The 16,545-nt window shown below is 24.9% G+C and overlaps 2 protein-coding genes across 4 annotated transcripts; one reads left to right on the top strand and one right to left on the bottom strand.

Annotated features, from left to right (window-relative positions):
- Positions 1-50: 50 nt before the first annotated feature.
- LOC113555525 (myelin expression factor 2) lies at positions 51-8,247 on the bottom strand. Of its 3 annotated transcripts, none has more exons than XM_026959908.2 (12): positions 8,090-8,247; positions 7,699-7,856; positions 6,419-6,573; positions 6,093-6,356; positions 5,875-6,028; positions 5,642-5,791; positions 4,638-4,772; positions 4,448-4,579; positions 3,244-3,342; positions 2,946-3,143; positions 2,002-2,065; positions 51-69 (listed from the first exon to the last, which is right to left on the bottom strand). In XM_026959908.2, exons 2-11 carry the CDS (start codon positions 7,835-7,837, stop codon positions 2,010-2,012), a joined length of 1,482 nt encoding a protein of 493 aa, XP_026815709.1. In that variant the 5' UTR covers positions 7,838-7,856; positions 8,090-8,247; the 3' UTR covers positions 51-69; positions 2,002-2,009. The 3 variants fall into 3 exon arrangements, with proteins under 3 accessions (XP_026815709.1, XP_026815708.1, XP_026815707.1); XM_026959907.2 differs by lacking the exon at positions 51-69 and adding an exon at positions 1,578-1,808; XM_026959906.2 differs by lacking the exon at positions 51-69 and having other exon boundaries at positions 1,584-2,065.
- A 4,195-nt stretch (positions 8,248-12,442) lies between these two features.
- Positions 12,443-15,606, top strand: LOC113555548 (ankyrin-1-like). The gene is made up of 2 exons (XM_026959965.2): positions 12,443-12,697; positions 13,683-15,606. The coding sequence occupies exons 1-2, from the start codon at positions 12,674-12,676 to the stop codon at positions 15,492-15,494; spliced, it is 1,836 nt and encodes a 611-aa protein (XP_026815766.1). The 5' UTR covers positions 12,443-12,673; the 3' UTR covers positions 15,495-15,606.
- The last annotated feature ends 939 nt before the right edge of the window (positions 15,607-16,545 follow it).

The raw sequence follows: 16,545 nt of genomic DNA, 5'->3' as shown, positions 1-16,545 counted from the left end.
TTAGATTCCATAAATAATAAATAATAATTGCACAATGACTGAAAAATGGGGTCACTTCAATTACCATGGCTGTTCCAAATACAAAACAAAAAAAAAATACCTAATATAAGTATACAAATACTAAAGACTATTCTCCAATAGTAAATTATGGTGATATGTAAAACAAACATATCACTTTTAATTATACTTTTACAATAACAAAACAAAATGTAAGTTATTTTTTTAATGTATATACTAGCTTTCATATTCTGTATATTAAACTATTTATAATCAGTACTTTAGAAGTATATGATTATCAAAATGTTAGTTAACACTATAATTATGTGCACAATGGAAAATAAGAAATTCTGCCATAAAAATACTTTAAAATATATTTTCTAATATGGAATTCAATAACGTTTAAACAAAACCAGTTTAACAAATTTGTGTTTAGTATTATTATTATTTTAAGATTAATTTTTTTTTTTTTTAAGATTATATATCAATAAAAGTTAAAGGCATATTTATCAAAATTATAATATAATATTCTATATCAGCAATGCCCAACCTTTATTTCTCATCAGGTCATTTTGCTTAGCAACTATCTTTAAGCGGTCACTAAATATAAGATCTCAATCTTAATCTAAAAAAAATATAAATTTTTTACACATATAATTTATTCAGAATAAGACCGGTTCCGGTAGGTGACCAATTTTCATTGTAGACAATTAGATACATCTCCCACCATGACAACTTTCAGAACAAAGCCGTGTCTACATGCACAAGTCGGCCGCCCAATACCACTCTTATTCTGGATAAACTATGGTAGACATACAATATACATGTAGGTATATAATAGACTTGTTTTCTTATCTTTTATTGACTAATGAAAAGATTACAAATTGAGGTGCACATTAATTTGAGTTGTACGCTAAATTAGTTAACTAACACAAGCTCAAATTTCACATTAAAAAGAAGTATGAAAAATTTTAATATATTTTTTATTTTTACTATTAATGTATTTTTGGAATTTATAAATTAATAAAAATTGTATTTTGTAATAATTTAACTTTTTTTTTAATATTTTGTTTTATTATAAAAATTTGTAACATATAGAATATCTTTGTGGGCCACGAGTTGGGAACCACTATCCTACATACTTATATTTGTTTTTATTACATTATAAATTAATATTAAATATATTATACACTTCATCTCAAATTATACATAATTCAATCAATTATAAATTTTTCACACTATGAAAAATGCATTAAGAAGTTGATATATTATGGAACTATGAAATATGTATTGTCAAATAAAATAAACTTTTATTCTGTTAAATCAACACATAATATAATTTTGTTTCAAAATTATATTTTTAAGCAAAATTATTTAGTTGCATCTAAAGATATTTTTAATTGATTTAGATTCTGAATATAAACTATATTTTTCTAATTTCAAGGATAGAATCATATACATCACATACCATCAAATGTATAAAATAAATAAATATGCTATGTTAAAGTGAGACATATAAATAAGGTGTAAAACACACAGGTTGAGGAAAACAAATTCAAAATATAAAAATAACAAACCAATTAAAATGTCATAAATCTGATCTTGTCATTTATTCTCACACACCACTAAGAATACAAACTATGAAAAAAAAAGACAATTTTACAAACTAATTCAATTTTATTCTGAATTCTTGAAATCGTAAAAGAAGATATTGACTCACAGACATTGTAAAATCAAAAAATATAAAAATAGACCAAGAATAAGATGTCTTATAATCTCCAAGAAAGTTATTTTTTAAACAGTACTGATGTCTAAAACACAAACACACACAGTCATTAGCCTATTGGAAAAATATTTTAAGCCTACAATTTCAGTAGACAAAAAAAAGACAATAATTATGTTACAATAAATATTGAATAAAATAAGCCTAAATACATTAATTATTACACTAGTATTTTTATTAAAATTATGTATTATTTTTGAGTTATAATAATGGTTACTTACACTTGTAGTTAGAAATATACTACTTCAATAAGATGACCATCAAATCTTGACAAATTTTTTAAAGCTGAAAATTTTATAGTTAAGGAAAATAAATTGTTTATTATTATTTAGATTGACAAGTGTATACTATAAAAGTTTAATTCATCAATAATTTTTATATATTGAATACAAATAAGGTCACTATACCGGAAATGTATGTTTCATATTTATACAGTCAAATTCGCTTATAACGATCTTTAAGGGACCTAGGGAATCTGATCGTTAAAACCGAACTTCGTTATATCTGGATTATAAATAGTTATTTAATGCCATTGATACTTCTGGCGTATTTATATCATTGTTTACTGAAACAAAAGTACGCACCTTATCAATATAAAAATACATTACCAAAATAGACGGTACTTTAAACACGATTTCTTCGCTCTCTTCATCAGCTTGTTCAATATCATCATCAATTGTATTTAAAATAGACTTGACAATATCTTCTTCATTGGTCAAAAAAGCATCAAAAAGTCAAATTTACTACATGTATTATTAATTACTACCTATAGATGATTATAAAAACCAATTTTTGTTTCAAAATAACATTACTATATCCGAATTATTGTTATAACCGATAATATATAATAATTATCTCATTATATACAAATATAAGTACTACACATAACACATAAAACGAACCAAATACATTGCTTGGAATCGTTTTACACAAAATATCGTTATATATGGCATTATAATAAGCGAATTTGACTGTATTATGATAAAAATTTTAAATGGATAATATGTGATTCCTAAAAGTTTTACCTATAAACTATCAATAATATTAAAAAAGAATTATCATTTTGTCATAACAAAAAATGTATAACTTTATACATCTATAAACTAAAATATCTGCATATTCGATACATAAATTATTTGAAAAACATTTAAAATAAAAAGGATACTTATTGCTCTTTCAGCATCCCATTCAGATGCAAATCGAATAATTCCAAATCCCTTACTTCCAACTTCAGAAAATTTTATGTCTCCACAATCACGGAAGTAATCCTTTAAGCTTTGCCATGTTGTATTTGAAGGTAAATTTTTTACCATAATTGTGTCAGATTTTTTTGGACCCATACCCATATGCATATCACCTCCACCTACAAATAATAGTCATTTTAAGATAGATAAATATTGGAACATCAGCAATTGTATTTCTCAATAAAAATTTGTATAAAAGTTTAAAGAATAAATAATTACCCAATCCGGATCTAAAGTCTCCAGCAAAAGCACCACCGCCGCTACTTGAATTTCGTACACCAAGTGATAAAGAATCATAATCACGACCACCAAGTGAGTCTAAAATAAATATTCATCAAATTAAAACATTTATATAAACATATGTATTATAATGCTATATACATAAATAATTAACAAATTGAAACAAAACAAAAAGAGAAGAATGTAGGTAATAGTTATCATTTATAGTTTTGCAATAGGTATAGAGTTTACCTTGTCTTTAAATAAGTATTAAGTCATTGTAATATATATGTTAAATTTTAATTCAACGATAAATTATTGAGATTTTGAGCAGACAGTTCATCAGCTTACATTACTAACTATATTTAGATATATTTATTTATTTATTTATACATTGCTATTATAGTAATTTATTTTACTATTAGTAAATCATTAGACTGAAATAATTATTGTTGAAAACATTGCATTTGAAAATAAATAGTCTCCCCCTCCCCATTGGCCTTATTCTTTATATTGTTTTGAAATATATAAATTTAATTAGGGAAATTGTCTTACAACTTTTTACTATTAAAAATAGTAAATAGTAAATATGTTAATGACAAATGAACGTTAATATATCAGTATTTTCATTTTGGTTATTTTCAAAATTACTAGAACTAATATATTTTTGAAACCCCAAAATATCAACTAGATCTAATTAGCTAACATAGACCACCCATAAAGTTGAAAAAAATGAAGAATATTTCTTGACTGCTTCAAAGTAGCAAAGTGATAGATTAAAAAAAAACATTGTAAAATCTATACATTTGCCAATCCATTGAAATCTAAAATCATAATAATGCAATTGTATTTTTGCCTATTGTTATTAATATAAAATCGAAGTTGATTTTGTAATGAAAAACATATTAAGGTCATCAAATTTGATGGCCATTTCTACCAACATAATACATTAATAAATTCTTAAATTACTATGTTAAAGGCAAACAATGCAATGATTAAATCAACCCCGGGTTGATTATCATAATAAATAATACGTTTACAAGTATCAATGAAGTAAAATACTAATACATATTTAAACAGTAAAATTTATAGTAAACAACTAAACATTTTAAAATAACTCTAAAAATAATTTAGTATTTTTAAATATCTATAATATATATACACACATATATATATAAATATATATGAAATTAAAATAAATTACTTTGATGTAGTGAAGAACTATTCATCGATCCAGCTCCACTAGTATTCATACCAGATCCAAAAGCAGCCCCTAGACTTGTTCCAATGCCCAAATCACTAGCACTTAAATTTCCCAGTCCGTTAACTCCACCAACTTAATAAAACCAAAACACATTTAAAATCTATAAATTAAAATGCCTTGAATTACTTACGAGAACGTCGATTCTGAGTCTCAATACCTAATCTATCAGCACTCAATCCACTTAATACAGCTAAAGCAGATGTATTGACAGGCGTAGATAATGATTGAGATTGGTTAGGTGAAGTATTATTAGATGGGAGATTTCCTGTAAAAAATAAATAACTGAGTTAATTACAAAAATTAAGTTAAATGTTTATCAAAATGATACTCAAAACACAATAAAATATTGAATTAATTAACAAATTTATATTATATATTTATTTAATATCAATCAATTAGTTAGATCTTAATAATATGGAACTCTGTCCCCCCACCCCCAAAAAATATAAACTATTAATCAAAATTGTTTTATTTATTTCAGTGATGCATTTTTTTAAATTTTAACTTGAAATATATAAATTATACTGAAAGGGAAAATAAGTATACCTAGACTGGAATAAGGTGACCAGGTGATAGTTGTATTATGCAGCTGATATTTGATTGCTCTATATTACTGTAGTCCACATCACAAAAATTGGCAGACTATTTGTTTAGTGGTTATCTAACAATATAATTTAAAATTGTACAATAACATCAATAGTTACACACTGCCATTACAGACTGTAATAGTTGGTCACAATAAAATGAGAACCATTATCTGCACATAGAGTGAGATTCAAAATATGGTGTTTTCATAAGACGGACATTAGCAGTAACATTCAGGCAAGCTTGAAAATTGTTTTTTCCTCAACCATTGTGCGTAACTGGTCATTTTCTTATTCTAGTCTGAGCATATATAAAATGCAAAAAAATTTTTTTTTTTTTAATTTAAACATACATGTGTGATGAAGATAAAAATGTATTTTTCACATTTTAATTGATATAACAATTATTTTAATTTAGTATTAATAATTATTATTTTTACCACACACTAACATTTAATTTTATTAAATTTTAAGAGAAAAATTAATTTCTTTTAAAGATTTTTTAATTAAAAATAATTATTTCTTACAATTTAAATTTATCATAACATACTTTCAACATCGTGCAATGGTGCTCCGCCTGCACCTAAACCCATTCCTATTGATTTTAAGCCTTCGGGAAGTCTTGCTAATGGGTCTTTATCTGTACGATCAAGACGTATAGACATTGGACGTTCAAATAAAAATTGATTGTTGAACATAGCTATTGGCAATTGTTAAGAAATATTGAAACATAATTACTCATTAAATGTAAAAAAGTTAAACATTATGACTATCAAAGGATACAAATAGCTTGAACTGCTTCAACTGGATGATTATATTCAACTACCCCATATCCTTTACTTTTTCCTTCTTTATCTGAAAATATTTCAACTTCTAATACACGTCCAGCAAGTTTAAATACCTCTTTTAATTTTTTTTCATCAACTTTGTAATCAAGCTAAATAGAAATTAAAATATCAAATTAAACATTTAAAATATTTTGAAGAATTTTTTTAACTTACATTGGCAACAAAAATTCGATTGATGAGTGGCCCACGAATATTGAGTGATTCTAAAAATTGTGGTGATAGTCCATACGTATTATCCCATTGAAAATCATCTGATACAGGCATTCTACTAGCACTTCTGATGCTGGTTGGGATATTACCACCACCGCCGCCGCCACCACCACCTCCACCTCCACCCCCACCACCGCCACCACCACCACCACTACTGCGAGGTCCATTTGGTAGTGGACGTCCACTCTTATCTCTTTCAATATCATCCTATAACAAATTATGACATACAATTAATTTAATATTATAATATAATTTGTTCTAATAAATACCTCTTTAACTACTAATTTTCTCCCATTTATATCAAAACGATGCATTTTGTCAATTGCCCTTTGAGCTGAATCAGCTCTGTCAAACTCAACTGTACCACAACCTCTAGATTTGTCTTTTTCATCTGAATATACAACAACAAAAGACACATCTCCAACTACAATAAAAAAAATCAATACATTTTAGTATATAGCCAATTAAATTTAATTAATAGTCTTATCTAAATTAGACCTTATTTCAGGCACTAAAGGTTAATTTCTCATATTTTAAGTTAATTTGAAAATACCATAGGACACAGGAAACTTCACAGAAATATCGATTTTAGAATTTGCATGATGTTGACTTTAGTTGTGCTAAAGACACTACTTTATAATTAGTAGAGAAATTAACATAGTAAATATGGACTTCACACTTTGAGCTCTTGGATATATGGGCTTTACAATAAACTTTTGAATACTTTTTTTTTAACGAGGTACATGAAAAACACGATACAATATGATTTTTTCTAATGAATCTAAGGATGTGTCATATTTGCATCAACAGTGAAAATAGTTAATAACTTTATCTCAAACATGCATTGACAGTCAATACACATTTATTTATTTTTAATGTATGCATCATCATCTACAAGTTTAAATATTATAATTAATTATAAATAACTTAAAGTAAGGAATAGCTTTATAACTACATTTATAAAAAAAAATGTTTAATCATTTATGCATGTTGTTTCTTGTTTACTGAAAGTTCTTTATTAATATGACTATTTTACAGAAAACAAAGTTATATGATAAAAATGTCGACTATGAATTTTATAAATATATCTAATTAATTTGTAGTTCTTATAATACAGTAAATTCCCGTTACGACGAATACAAATACAACAAAAAATCCCGTTATAACGAAAGACATAGAAGTCCTCTGCTGAAAAGCAAGGCTTATAAAGGGCTTATTCAAATTTTCGTTACAACAAAATTTTCATTATAACAGAAAAAAAATTTGGTCCTCTGGAGTTTGTTGTAACGGATTTTACTGTATAATTAATTATAAAATATAAATTGATTAAAGTTATTTAACTGAAAATAAATTTAATAAAAAACAAAAATGTTGCCTTAATAATTATTTTATTCGACCATTTGTACTATTTGCAGACTGGGCCCTTTTTAATAAATCCACCGCAGCAGTCATAATACAAAGTTTATAAAATTTTTTATAATATTATGATTTTATTCTTAAGTTAAATAATTAACTTAGTTTATATTATTTCATTAAAAAATATATATACCTTCTTTTTTGAACAACTCTTTTAGCTCCTTCCATTTGAATTCATATGGTATATTCGATACAAATACTTTTTTACATCCACTTTTCCGAGATCTAAGTGGACTGCGACTTCTATCACGGTTTCTATCGCCCAATCTCATTTTTACTGAAATAATTTACCTATGAAAATAAATGCATTAATATTTATACCGATTATTTGATTTAAATTCATGCAATAAACTTGTGCTGGATAAATTCTTTATATTAACCAAATCTAACATGAAAGTATAGAACAAAATACTATGAAGTATTTAAAATGAACAAATACAGTTAACTGATAAAATAGTTGCGAAGTAAATGTAATCACCTAAATAGACAAAAATACAAAATATAAGCTACTGGATAATACTTACAAAGGTAGTATATAAATTAAACAAAAACAAGGGTCGGACCCGGATGAAAAACACTAATACATCTACAACTTAAAAGGAACAGAATGAACAGATAGACGATAGTAATAACATAATAATGGTTATAATGTTCTAGTTCTACGGCAACACCACAGTCATTCACCAAGCGTCAGTGCGTCACTTTAGATTTTGAGTTTGGTATACAATGGTTAGCAGTACTACCATGGTATATAAGAGCGGGAATAATTTAAAATTTTAAAAATAACTACATACTTAAAAATAATATAAAATAATGTGTATTAATAGCCCAAAAAAAAAAAACTAGAGGGTAACTAGTTTATATATACATATAATCGGAGTAGGTAAATTTTGTACACAAAAATAAGTTGGGTTAGATTAAGTAAATTGTACATACATTTTGGCCGGAGTATTTATAAAACACATCACGTAAATTTCGTCTATAGATATTCAGTTTATTTTCTGTTAACAAAATAATTGAAAATCTTCATAATCTTCTTGTAAAATGCAAAGTAATACTTATATTAATAAACATAAATTGAGAGGGTTAAATCTTTTCTCCTCGTCACCTCCCATCAAATAGGTACTCTAGAGCTCATATATACATATAACATATATATATATAAATATTAAACTATAAAAAAAATACACATCATAGACAGAGGGTTTTATCGATTCCGCCGTATAATCTTCCGGCTATCGATTTCGCCCATCCGTCCGATATTTGTTTATGTTGATTCCGCTGATTATTTATAAAACAATAACCCTTTTATAACATTATAAATATTATACAGTAATGTATTTTTTAACAACAGTATAGTTATAAGGTACACCCAGTTTACAATAGTTTTTTTTTTAAAATTAAATAAAAATACTTGAAAAAAAACAATTTAAACATTGTCGTTCACAACGGAAAATATTACATAATTATATATAATATATATTATGACATAAAAAACAATTAAATACAAACTAAAATTTGTTAAAATAGTAAAATAATTAATTCAAATACCTAGTGATGATTGATTTTTTACAAAATATTTTTACAATTTATTTAGATTGCAATTTAATTTTATATATTAATGTAAGCATTTTACATTTTTTTATTATTGAAATAAACAATTTACTAATATTCAGCGGATTGAAAGCCAGTGAAATCAATATATAAAATAATTTGGTGGAGTTGATACACTACCAGTGGCATTGTCAGGTCTTTTTCCCAGGGTGGACTAAAAGGAGGCCAACATATATTAGGGCAAGCGCAATCACAAAATAGTAAAAAACGATGGGAGGGGGGAGCAACATTGCCACACTGGTCCCCATCACGGTCTGGGCCCTCCAACCTTTAGTTTTGATGACTGAGCAAAGGCCGAATGGTAATCTAGGGTAGTGACTAATGGGGTATAATGGTGCACTTCATTTTATTTAACTAATAAAGTAAGAATATTATAAAAAATTCTGTAGGTATTCTATATTTATTTAATTTGTAAGTATTATTTGAGTGTGTCTTTTTTAATATATGTAATCAATATAGGGCACAGATGTTGTTGAATTTGCAACTTTTTCAATATGTTGTTAAATAAGTACGTTTTAAATGCGTGTCATATGAATTCAAATTATAAAATCTAAAAGTTTTGAGTGCAATTTTTGAATTTTTATTGCAATTATTTATTGAATTTACTTATTTATATACAACTATTTTAGTTACATAGTCGACACTCAACAACTCAACCGTCGTAACACCTATGTTATCTTATAAAATAAACATAATTTCAAGTTGATAAATATTTAATACAGCAAAAAAATAATTTGTGAAATATGACTATTTAACAATTATGCGTTTTATTGTTATAATTATTTATTTATGTATATTTTTTTGTAGAATTTTACATAATAACATTAAATTTAAAACATTTATAACAAATTAACAAAGCGCTGTAATTTTGTAGTGCAATCTTTAATATTTTAACTTTTAAGTGCAATTTTTGGTATTTTTTAGTATAATACTGCAATAAAGTTTTTTAGTACTACAATATCCGTGCTTTAGTAACCAATTATCAATTATTCTATATATTTTTAAAACAAGAACTTATTAACATTTTTATGACGAAAAACGGAAATTTATATGTTCATACTAGCAACAAACGGAAAAGTCGATTTTGATGGAAAAGTCAAACACTCGAAAAGAGTGAAGGACATATCAGTTATTATAATTTATATAGAGATGAAATGTATCAAGATTCAACGCCCTAGAGTGTTGAGGAGAGTATTGTAATTTTAAGGATGTATTTCAATAACATTCAACATTTATATCACATAAATCATTTTTATGTAATTTACAGTTTTAATTTTTTAAATGTATAGAATTTTTTAACATACCTAAATAATAAATTAAACAAATTTCATAATAAAAATCATAATTTTTTAAAAAATTTTAAATTATCCTTAGTTAAATGCTTAGATTCAATAAATATATAATTAAGTATAAATTATAATAATATTATTTATTACAAATGTAAATAATAAATGTTTTTTATTGAAAAATAATAGAGGTACTTATGTAATAACTAATAATTAACTTTTATAACTGAAATATTTAAAATAAACAATGATAAATTGGTTTGTGTAATATGTACTCACTTGAAGAGGCTTCTAAAAGTAAAGATCTAATTAATATTTATAAGAGGTTGAAATTGAAATTTAACAATAAGTATACCAGTAGGCAGTATAGCATTTTGGTACTTTTCAAAATAATCAGAAACATAAAAAAAATTAAGGAAAAACAAAAATTTTTATGCAAAAATAGATTTCATAAAATTAATCTTTTAGGTTTGAATGTAATTTAAAAACGAATAATAATTATGAAACTTTAAATATCAAATCTTTGTATAATCATTTCCTACACATTATACTTTATATAAATAGGTAATAGGCATATTATGTGGTAATTTTTTTAAGCTACTTAAAGACAATTGAAATGTTCGCTTTTTTAAGTTGTTTTTTTGAAATGACTACAAAATAAAATTGACTATCTAAAAAATATTTAAAATTTAATACAAGGTTTATTATAAGTTGTTCTTATCGTAGTAAAAAAAAAAAAATCAAAAATCGTTAGTCACAATTTTTATTTATAAGCATTTAAAGTTCAAATGTTTACAAAATATATCAAAATTGCGAAAATTTGCAAGGAATTTTGAAGTTGAAAATTCATTAAATGTTTGTGATTTCTACCTAGGGTTAAACAACCCAATACCATGTTATCCATAAATATTCCTTCAAGTAACTATAAAAAAAATTCCAAAGTCAATATAGACAACATTTTATGAGCGTATGAAATTTAATTTTTTACGAAAAATAACAATATAATATTACAATTTAAACATAGGTAATAATATAATATATTCTACTAATTATCATTGACTGACAAATCATCTCCGTTCAAAATCGTTTTTCGCATACAATGTTACCTGTCATTGCATTCAAATTTAACACATCCATTATACTGACCAGTGACCTACTCTCCATCTCTACTATACAGCAGAGCGATACCCACTTGCCCACCTTTTGTTTAGATTGATGTGTTTATAAATAAAATAAAATTCATTGTTTGTTAAAATGTATTTAGTTACAAAAAAATTTTGATATTGTTGTTCTAATATGTTGTAAATTAAAATTATATAATTATAAATGAAAATAAAAAAATAGAAATAAATATAATAATATAATGTCTATATTAAATAAACATTTTTAAATTTTTAAGTTTTTAAAATAAATATAAATTATAGAAAATATTTTGTATTTTCGGTTTTTTGTCCGACTATAAAAACTGAATCCGGATTTTTTGACCGATTACCATTTAAGTAATCGGGTAATTTCGTATTTACCTATTACTAAACGTAATTTTAATTTTCACCGATTCAATATTTGTATTACCTTCTATTTCTGGCCTTCTGGACCGAATTTATAAATAACATTTATTCTATAAATTATAAATTAGTATTAAATATAAATTTTTGATCGTCAGTGTTATTATTGCTTCAATTATTTTGTCATTAGTCATTACTCATTATCATTATTTATTATGTGTATGAATATTATCAGAATTCTCGATGGACGTGAATGCGAGAACCTTTATGGTTGTTTTTATCATATTATAAGTCCTCAGATGGAAATTCCCAAATTATATAAAAAAAAATTGTTGTCCTTGGTATTTGTTTATTTTGTGAGTATTATTACATTATGGCTGCAGCAGCTGTAGGCACTACAACCATTTAATCTATTCTGTGCTACAACACTAGATAGTAGATAGTCATTAGTCCCACAGTAACAGTAGTGCAGTTAATAGTAGTTATACTTATGACCGTTGGACGTTGTTTCAGTAGTTGGTGAACCTTTTTACACATGGTTTTATATTATGAATTAATCATGATTTAACTTTGCTATGAATTATGATTTATGAATAATAATATTAACAGTTAACTATTAAGTATTTATTATATATTTTTATAACCCATAATATTTTATTGAAAAACCTTTTATCGCGGAACTTTTATTTTATTTTCGTCAGTAATGAATCATATTAACAGTGCTAAAGTAAGTTTACTAATCTACCTAACTATTAACTTCCGTGTAAGGAATAATATTCAAAGTTCAAGCTTTCTATATAATATAATATATTATATTATATTATATATAATTATGTTTATTATAATTTATAGTACCAATCTCAAAATATTTACAGATAATCTAGATAAATAATGTTTATTTAATAACTAGTTGTAATACGATTTATATATATATATAAAAATATATATTTATATAGCTACAGCAATTTATTTTTATTTTTATTTTTTTGTAAAAACTAGGAAGAAATCTCATAGGTAGTTTCTGCTTTATGATTAGTATAAATTAATTTTATTGAATATAAATATAGAATTGGTAATAAAAATTAAATTTTTAATCTATTTAAGAGATGGCATGCATGCATATAAAAACAAAATTCTTTTTTTTTGAGAACCCTCTGTATAAATTAATGCCCGGGTATAGGTAAACATATTAGCTATAACGCATAACAGTTGTGGATTTAACAAAACTTTTATGAGTGGTGAGTGGGTGAATTTATTACTGTGGCACAAAATAAAATGATTCCATCCTTTTGCTAAAAAATATATCCAAGATAACTTTACATTTTATTTTTGTTACATTGTAAATTATTATTTCATAATATTTACATATAAAAATTATTTTTTAAGTGTTAAGGGTTCCATTGTTTGTCACTAAGGTATAGATATTCCTTCTACGTATTAAAAATATACTTAATCAGTTATATGTTTTGTTAATCCTATGAAAAGTTTATATAGTTAAGTATGCTATGTATTTTTTTCTGAACACTTTTAGAAGAATGATTTGCATTTAATTTTTTTGATTTAATTTATAACCAAGAGAAAGTTAAAATTATATTTTAATTTTTAGTAGATTATTCAAAAAATATAATAGTTATATCAATATGATACAAAATCATTTATAAACATTTGTATGTGTTTTTAACTATATATTTTTAATACCAATAATATTTTAGGTAAGCATGATGCCCGTGTTCAAGTATGAATGTTTTGAAGATCCATTACCAAATTCAAACAACAAGAAAAATAAGTACAAAAACTTTAAACTTTCCCAAAGTCGCTTTAACGAAAAAAAATTGCCTGTATTTGATTCAATGTTTCAAATAAGTTATAACAAAAATATTTGCACCACAAGTACTGTAGAAAATTTTATGTCATTATATAATAAATTAAATAAATTACAAAAAGATTACACACCTTTGCATTTGGCTATCGAAATGGGTAATTTTCACTTGATTCAATTTTTACTAAGACTTCCTACTATCAATGTGAACTCTTTTACTGGTACTGGGTTTACGGGACTACATTTGGCTGTTAAGTCTGAAAATGTAACTATTGTTAAATATTTATGTGAGAATTCTGATATTGATTTAGAAGCAACATCAAGTTCTGTTGGTACACCATTGATTTATGCAACATCAATTTCAACTCCAATAATTTTGAAAACATTAATTGATTATGGTGCTGATGTAAATAAGACTTTTACAGCAGATTCCTTGAATTCCTTGATGTTGGCCATACAAAATCAAAAAAGCGAACACAGTTGGATATTGGCTGAAAGTGGTATTTGCCCTTTACACACAAATGTAAAAAAATGGAATGCTTTACATTATGCTGCATTATTTAAAGCTTCTACTGAATTACTGCGAAAGCTGATAGAAATAGGTTGTGATCAAAATGGTATTACACGAGAGGGTAACACACCTTTACATCATGCAGTTATTTCTGGAAGTATTGATTCTGTTCAAATATTTGTTGAAATGAAAGCAGATATTCACAAAACTGATGAAAATGGCCTTACTGCTTTACATTATGCTGCATATCAAGGGCATTGGGAAATTGTAAAAATATTATTAGCTGCTGGTTCTAGACCAAATAAGAAAACAAACATCAAAGTAACACCTTTACATTTTGCAGCCAAACACGACCGTTTATTAGTAGTGGAAGAACTATTAAAGTGCTATGTTGATGTTAATGCTATTACTATGCAATGTAATACACCATTACATTATGCAGCTTGTAATGGAAATGAAAAAATGGTTGAAACTTTATTGAAACATGGAGCCGATCCAAATATTCCAAACAAAGACAATGATTTACCCATACATCTCGCTTGTTTACGTGGTGCTATTGATGCAGTAAAGTTATTATGCTTGAATAAATCAAAAATGGATTGGCGGAATAAAAACAATATGTCACCATTACACAATGCCGTCTTAAGTGCTAATGAAGAGTTGATAACATTTTTATTGAATAAATATAAATATAGTATTGATACTGATTTATTTAATGTGGCTCTACGTTCTGGTAATATACACATAATTAAAATCATGATTGATAGAAGTAATGAAACAATTTTAAAGGATGAAATATTTTGGTTTAAGATAATTGGTTTTTCTAGATCTTTAGAAATAATTAAGTTATTTGTTAAACGTGTTCAACCACCTGTGTCAGTTATATCAAATCTAGTAGGATATGCTACACAATTAGGTCATTGTGATATTGCCCGATTCTTACTAGAATATGTTAGAACATGGGATGATCTTCTTGATGAAGAAGGAAATACAGCATTATACTACGCAATATTTAAAAATGATATAGAATTAGTTCGCTTACTGATAGAAAAAGGTTCAAATGTGAATCATATAAATGATGCTGGTGTTACGTTATTACAATCTGCGTCAAAAAATGGTAATACAGAAATTATGAAGTTGTTATTGAAGAATTGGACTACATGTTATACTTCAAATAACAAGACTAACTTATAAAATATTACTATCTCCTTCACATATTATAACATATTGATTATTTGGACTCAAAAAAGTAATATTTTATTTAAAAAATTATATACCTTAAGTTATTTTATATTTTATTTTTAGACTAGAAGCAAACAATTTTATTAACAAGTAATTCATTTTAATGAGATACTTTTTAAATAACATTAAATATTACTAATTATTTGTAACTCAATTAATGTTTATGTGATGAAATTTTTGTGTTTATTATTTATATATTTTTTTTTTTACACCTGATTGTCTCATCATAGAGTATTATTTCAATATTAATTATTTTATATGAACATATTTTTAACATTCAAATAATTGAAATTGTAAAAGAACTATTTTTTAATTGAAAATGTATTATTAATTATAGTAACTTATTGAAGTATTAATTATATGTATCACAGAACACTAGTACATTATTTTGAAAAATGTCTAAATAATTTTGTTTTTTATTCACTGGAATGTTGACTTACTGATTTATTTAATTTTTTTCTTTGTTTTATTTTATATTTAAAAATTCTAAAATAATTTTCCCTAAGTATAAAATATTTCAATTCAATTATAAATTCTTGTATAAAAAAGGATTTTCATTTTAAGCCATATTTTATTTACAGTTTAATGGTTTTATGTTATGTACTTAAGAATAAAATAAGTATTTAAAAATAAACAGTATAATTTGCATTTATATGTTAATTAATTTTTACAATTAATATTTTATAACTTATTATATTTTCAGGTAGAAGAAATGGTACTATGATTTTATACTATAACATTATTCATATTAATAAGTTTTAAATCCAAAAGCATTAGTAAATAGGTTCTTAACTGAGGGTTCGTTGATGGTTACTTAGGGGGCCCACGGAGTGGCTGTGCATTTTTTTTAATAACCAAAAAATAAATACAGTCTATAAGAAAAAGTGATTATTTACAATAATTTAATATAGTATTTGTAGTATTATGTCTTAGATTTATTATCATTAAAATATATTTATACATAAATTATAAAGGTTAAAAATCTATGTATTAGTACATACTA

Source organism: Rhopalosiphum maidis, chromosome 1, assembly GCF_003676215.2.
Source record: "Rhopalosiphum maidis isolate BTI-1 chromosome 1, ASM367621v3, whole genome shotgun sequence".
Lineage (NCBI taxonomy): Eukaryota > Metazoa > Arthropoda > Insecta > Hemiptera > Aphididae > Rhopalosiphum > Rhopalosiphum maidis.
This window is presented reverse-complemented; position numbering and strand designations above follow the sequence as displayed.

Bases quoted from the DNA above. Each gene is read 5' to 3' on its own strand.
- LOC113555525 (XM_026959908.2), bottom strand. From the start codon at position 7,837: ATGAGATTGGGCGATAGAAACCGTGATAGAAGTCGCAGTCCACTTAGA. The intron at 6,029-6,092 runs GTAAGTTAAAAA...ATTTCTATTTAG, and splicing joins ATCGAATTTTTGTTGCCAAT to CTTGATTACAAAGTTGATGA. The intron at 3,343-4,447 runs GTAATTTATTTT...TATTTATTTTAG, and splicing joins TAGTTCTTCACTACATCAAA to ACTCACTTGGTGGTCGTGAT.
- LOC113555548 (XM_026959965.2), top strand. From the start codon at position 12,674: ATGAATCATATTAACAGTGCTAAA. The intron at 12,698-13,682 runs GTAAGTTTACTA...ATAATATTTTAG, and splicing joins ATCATATTAACAGTGCTAAA to GTAAGCATGATGCCCGTGTT.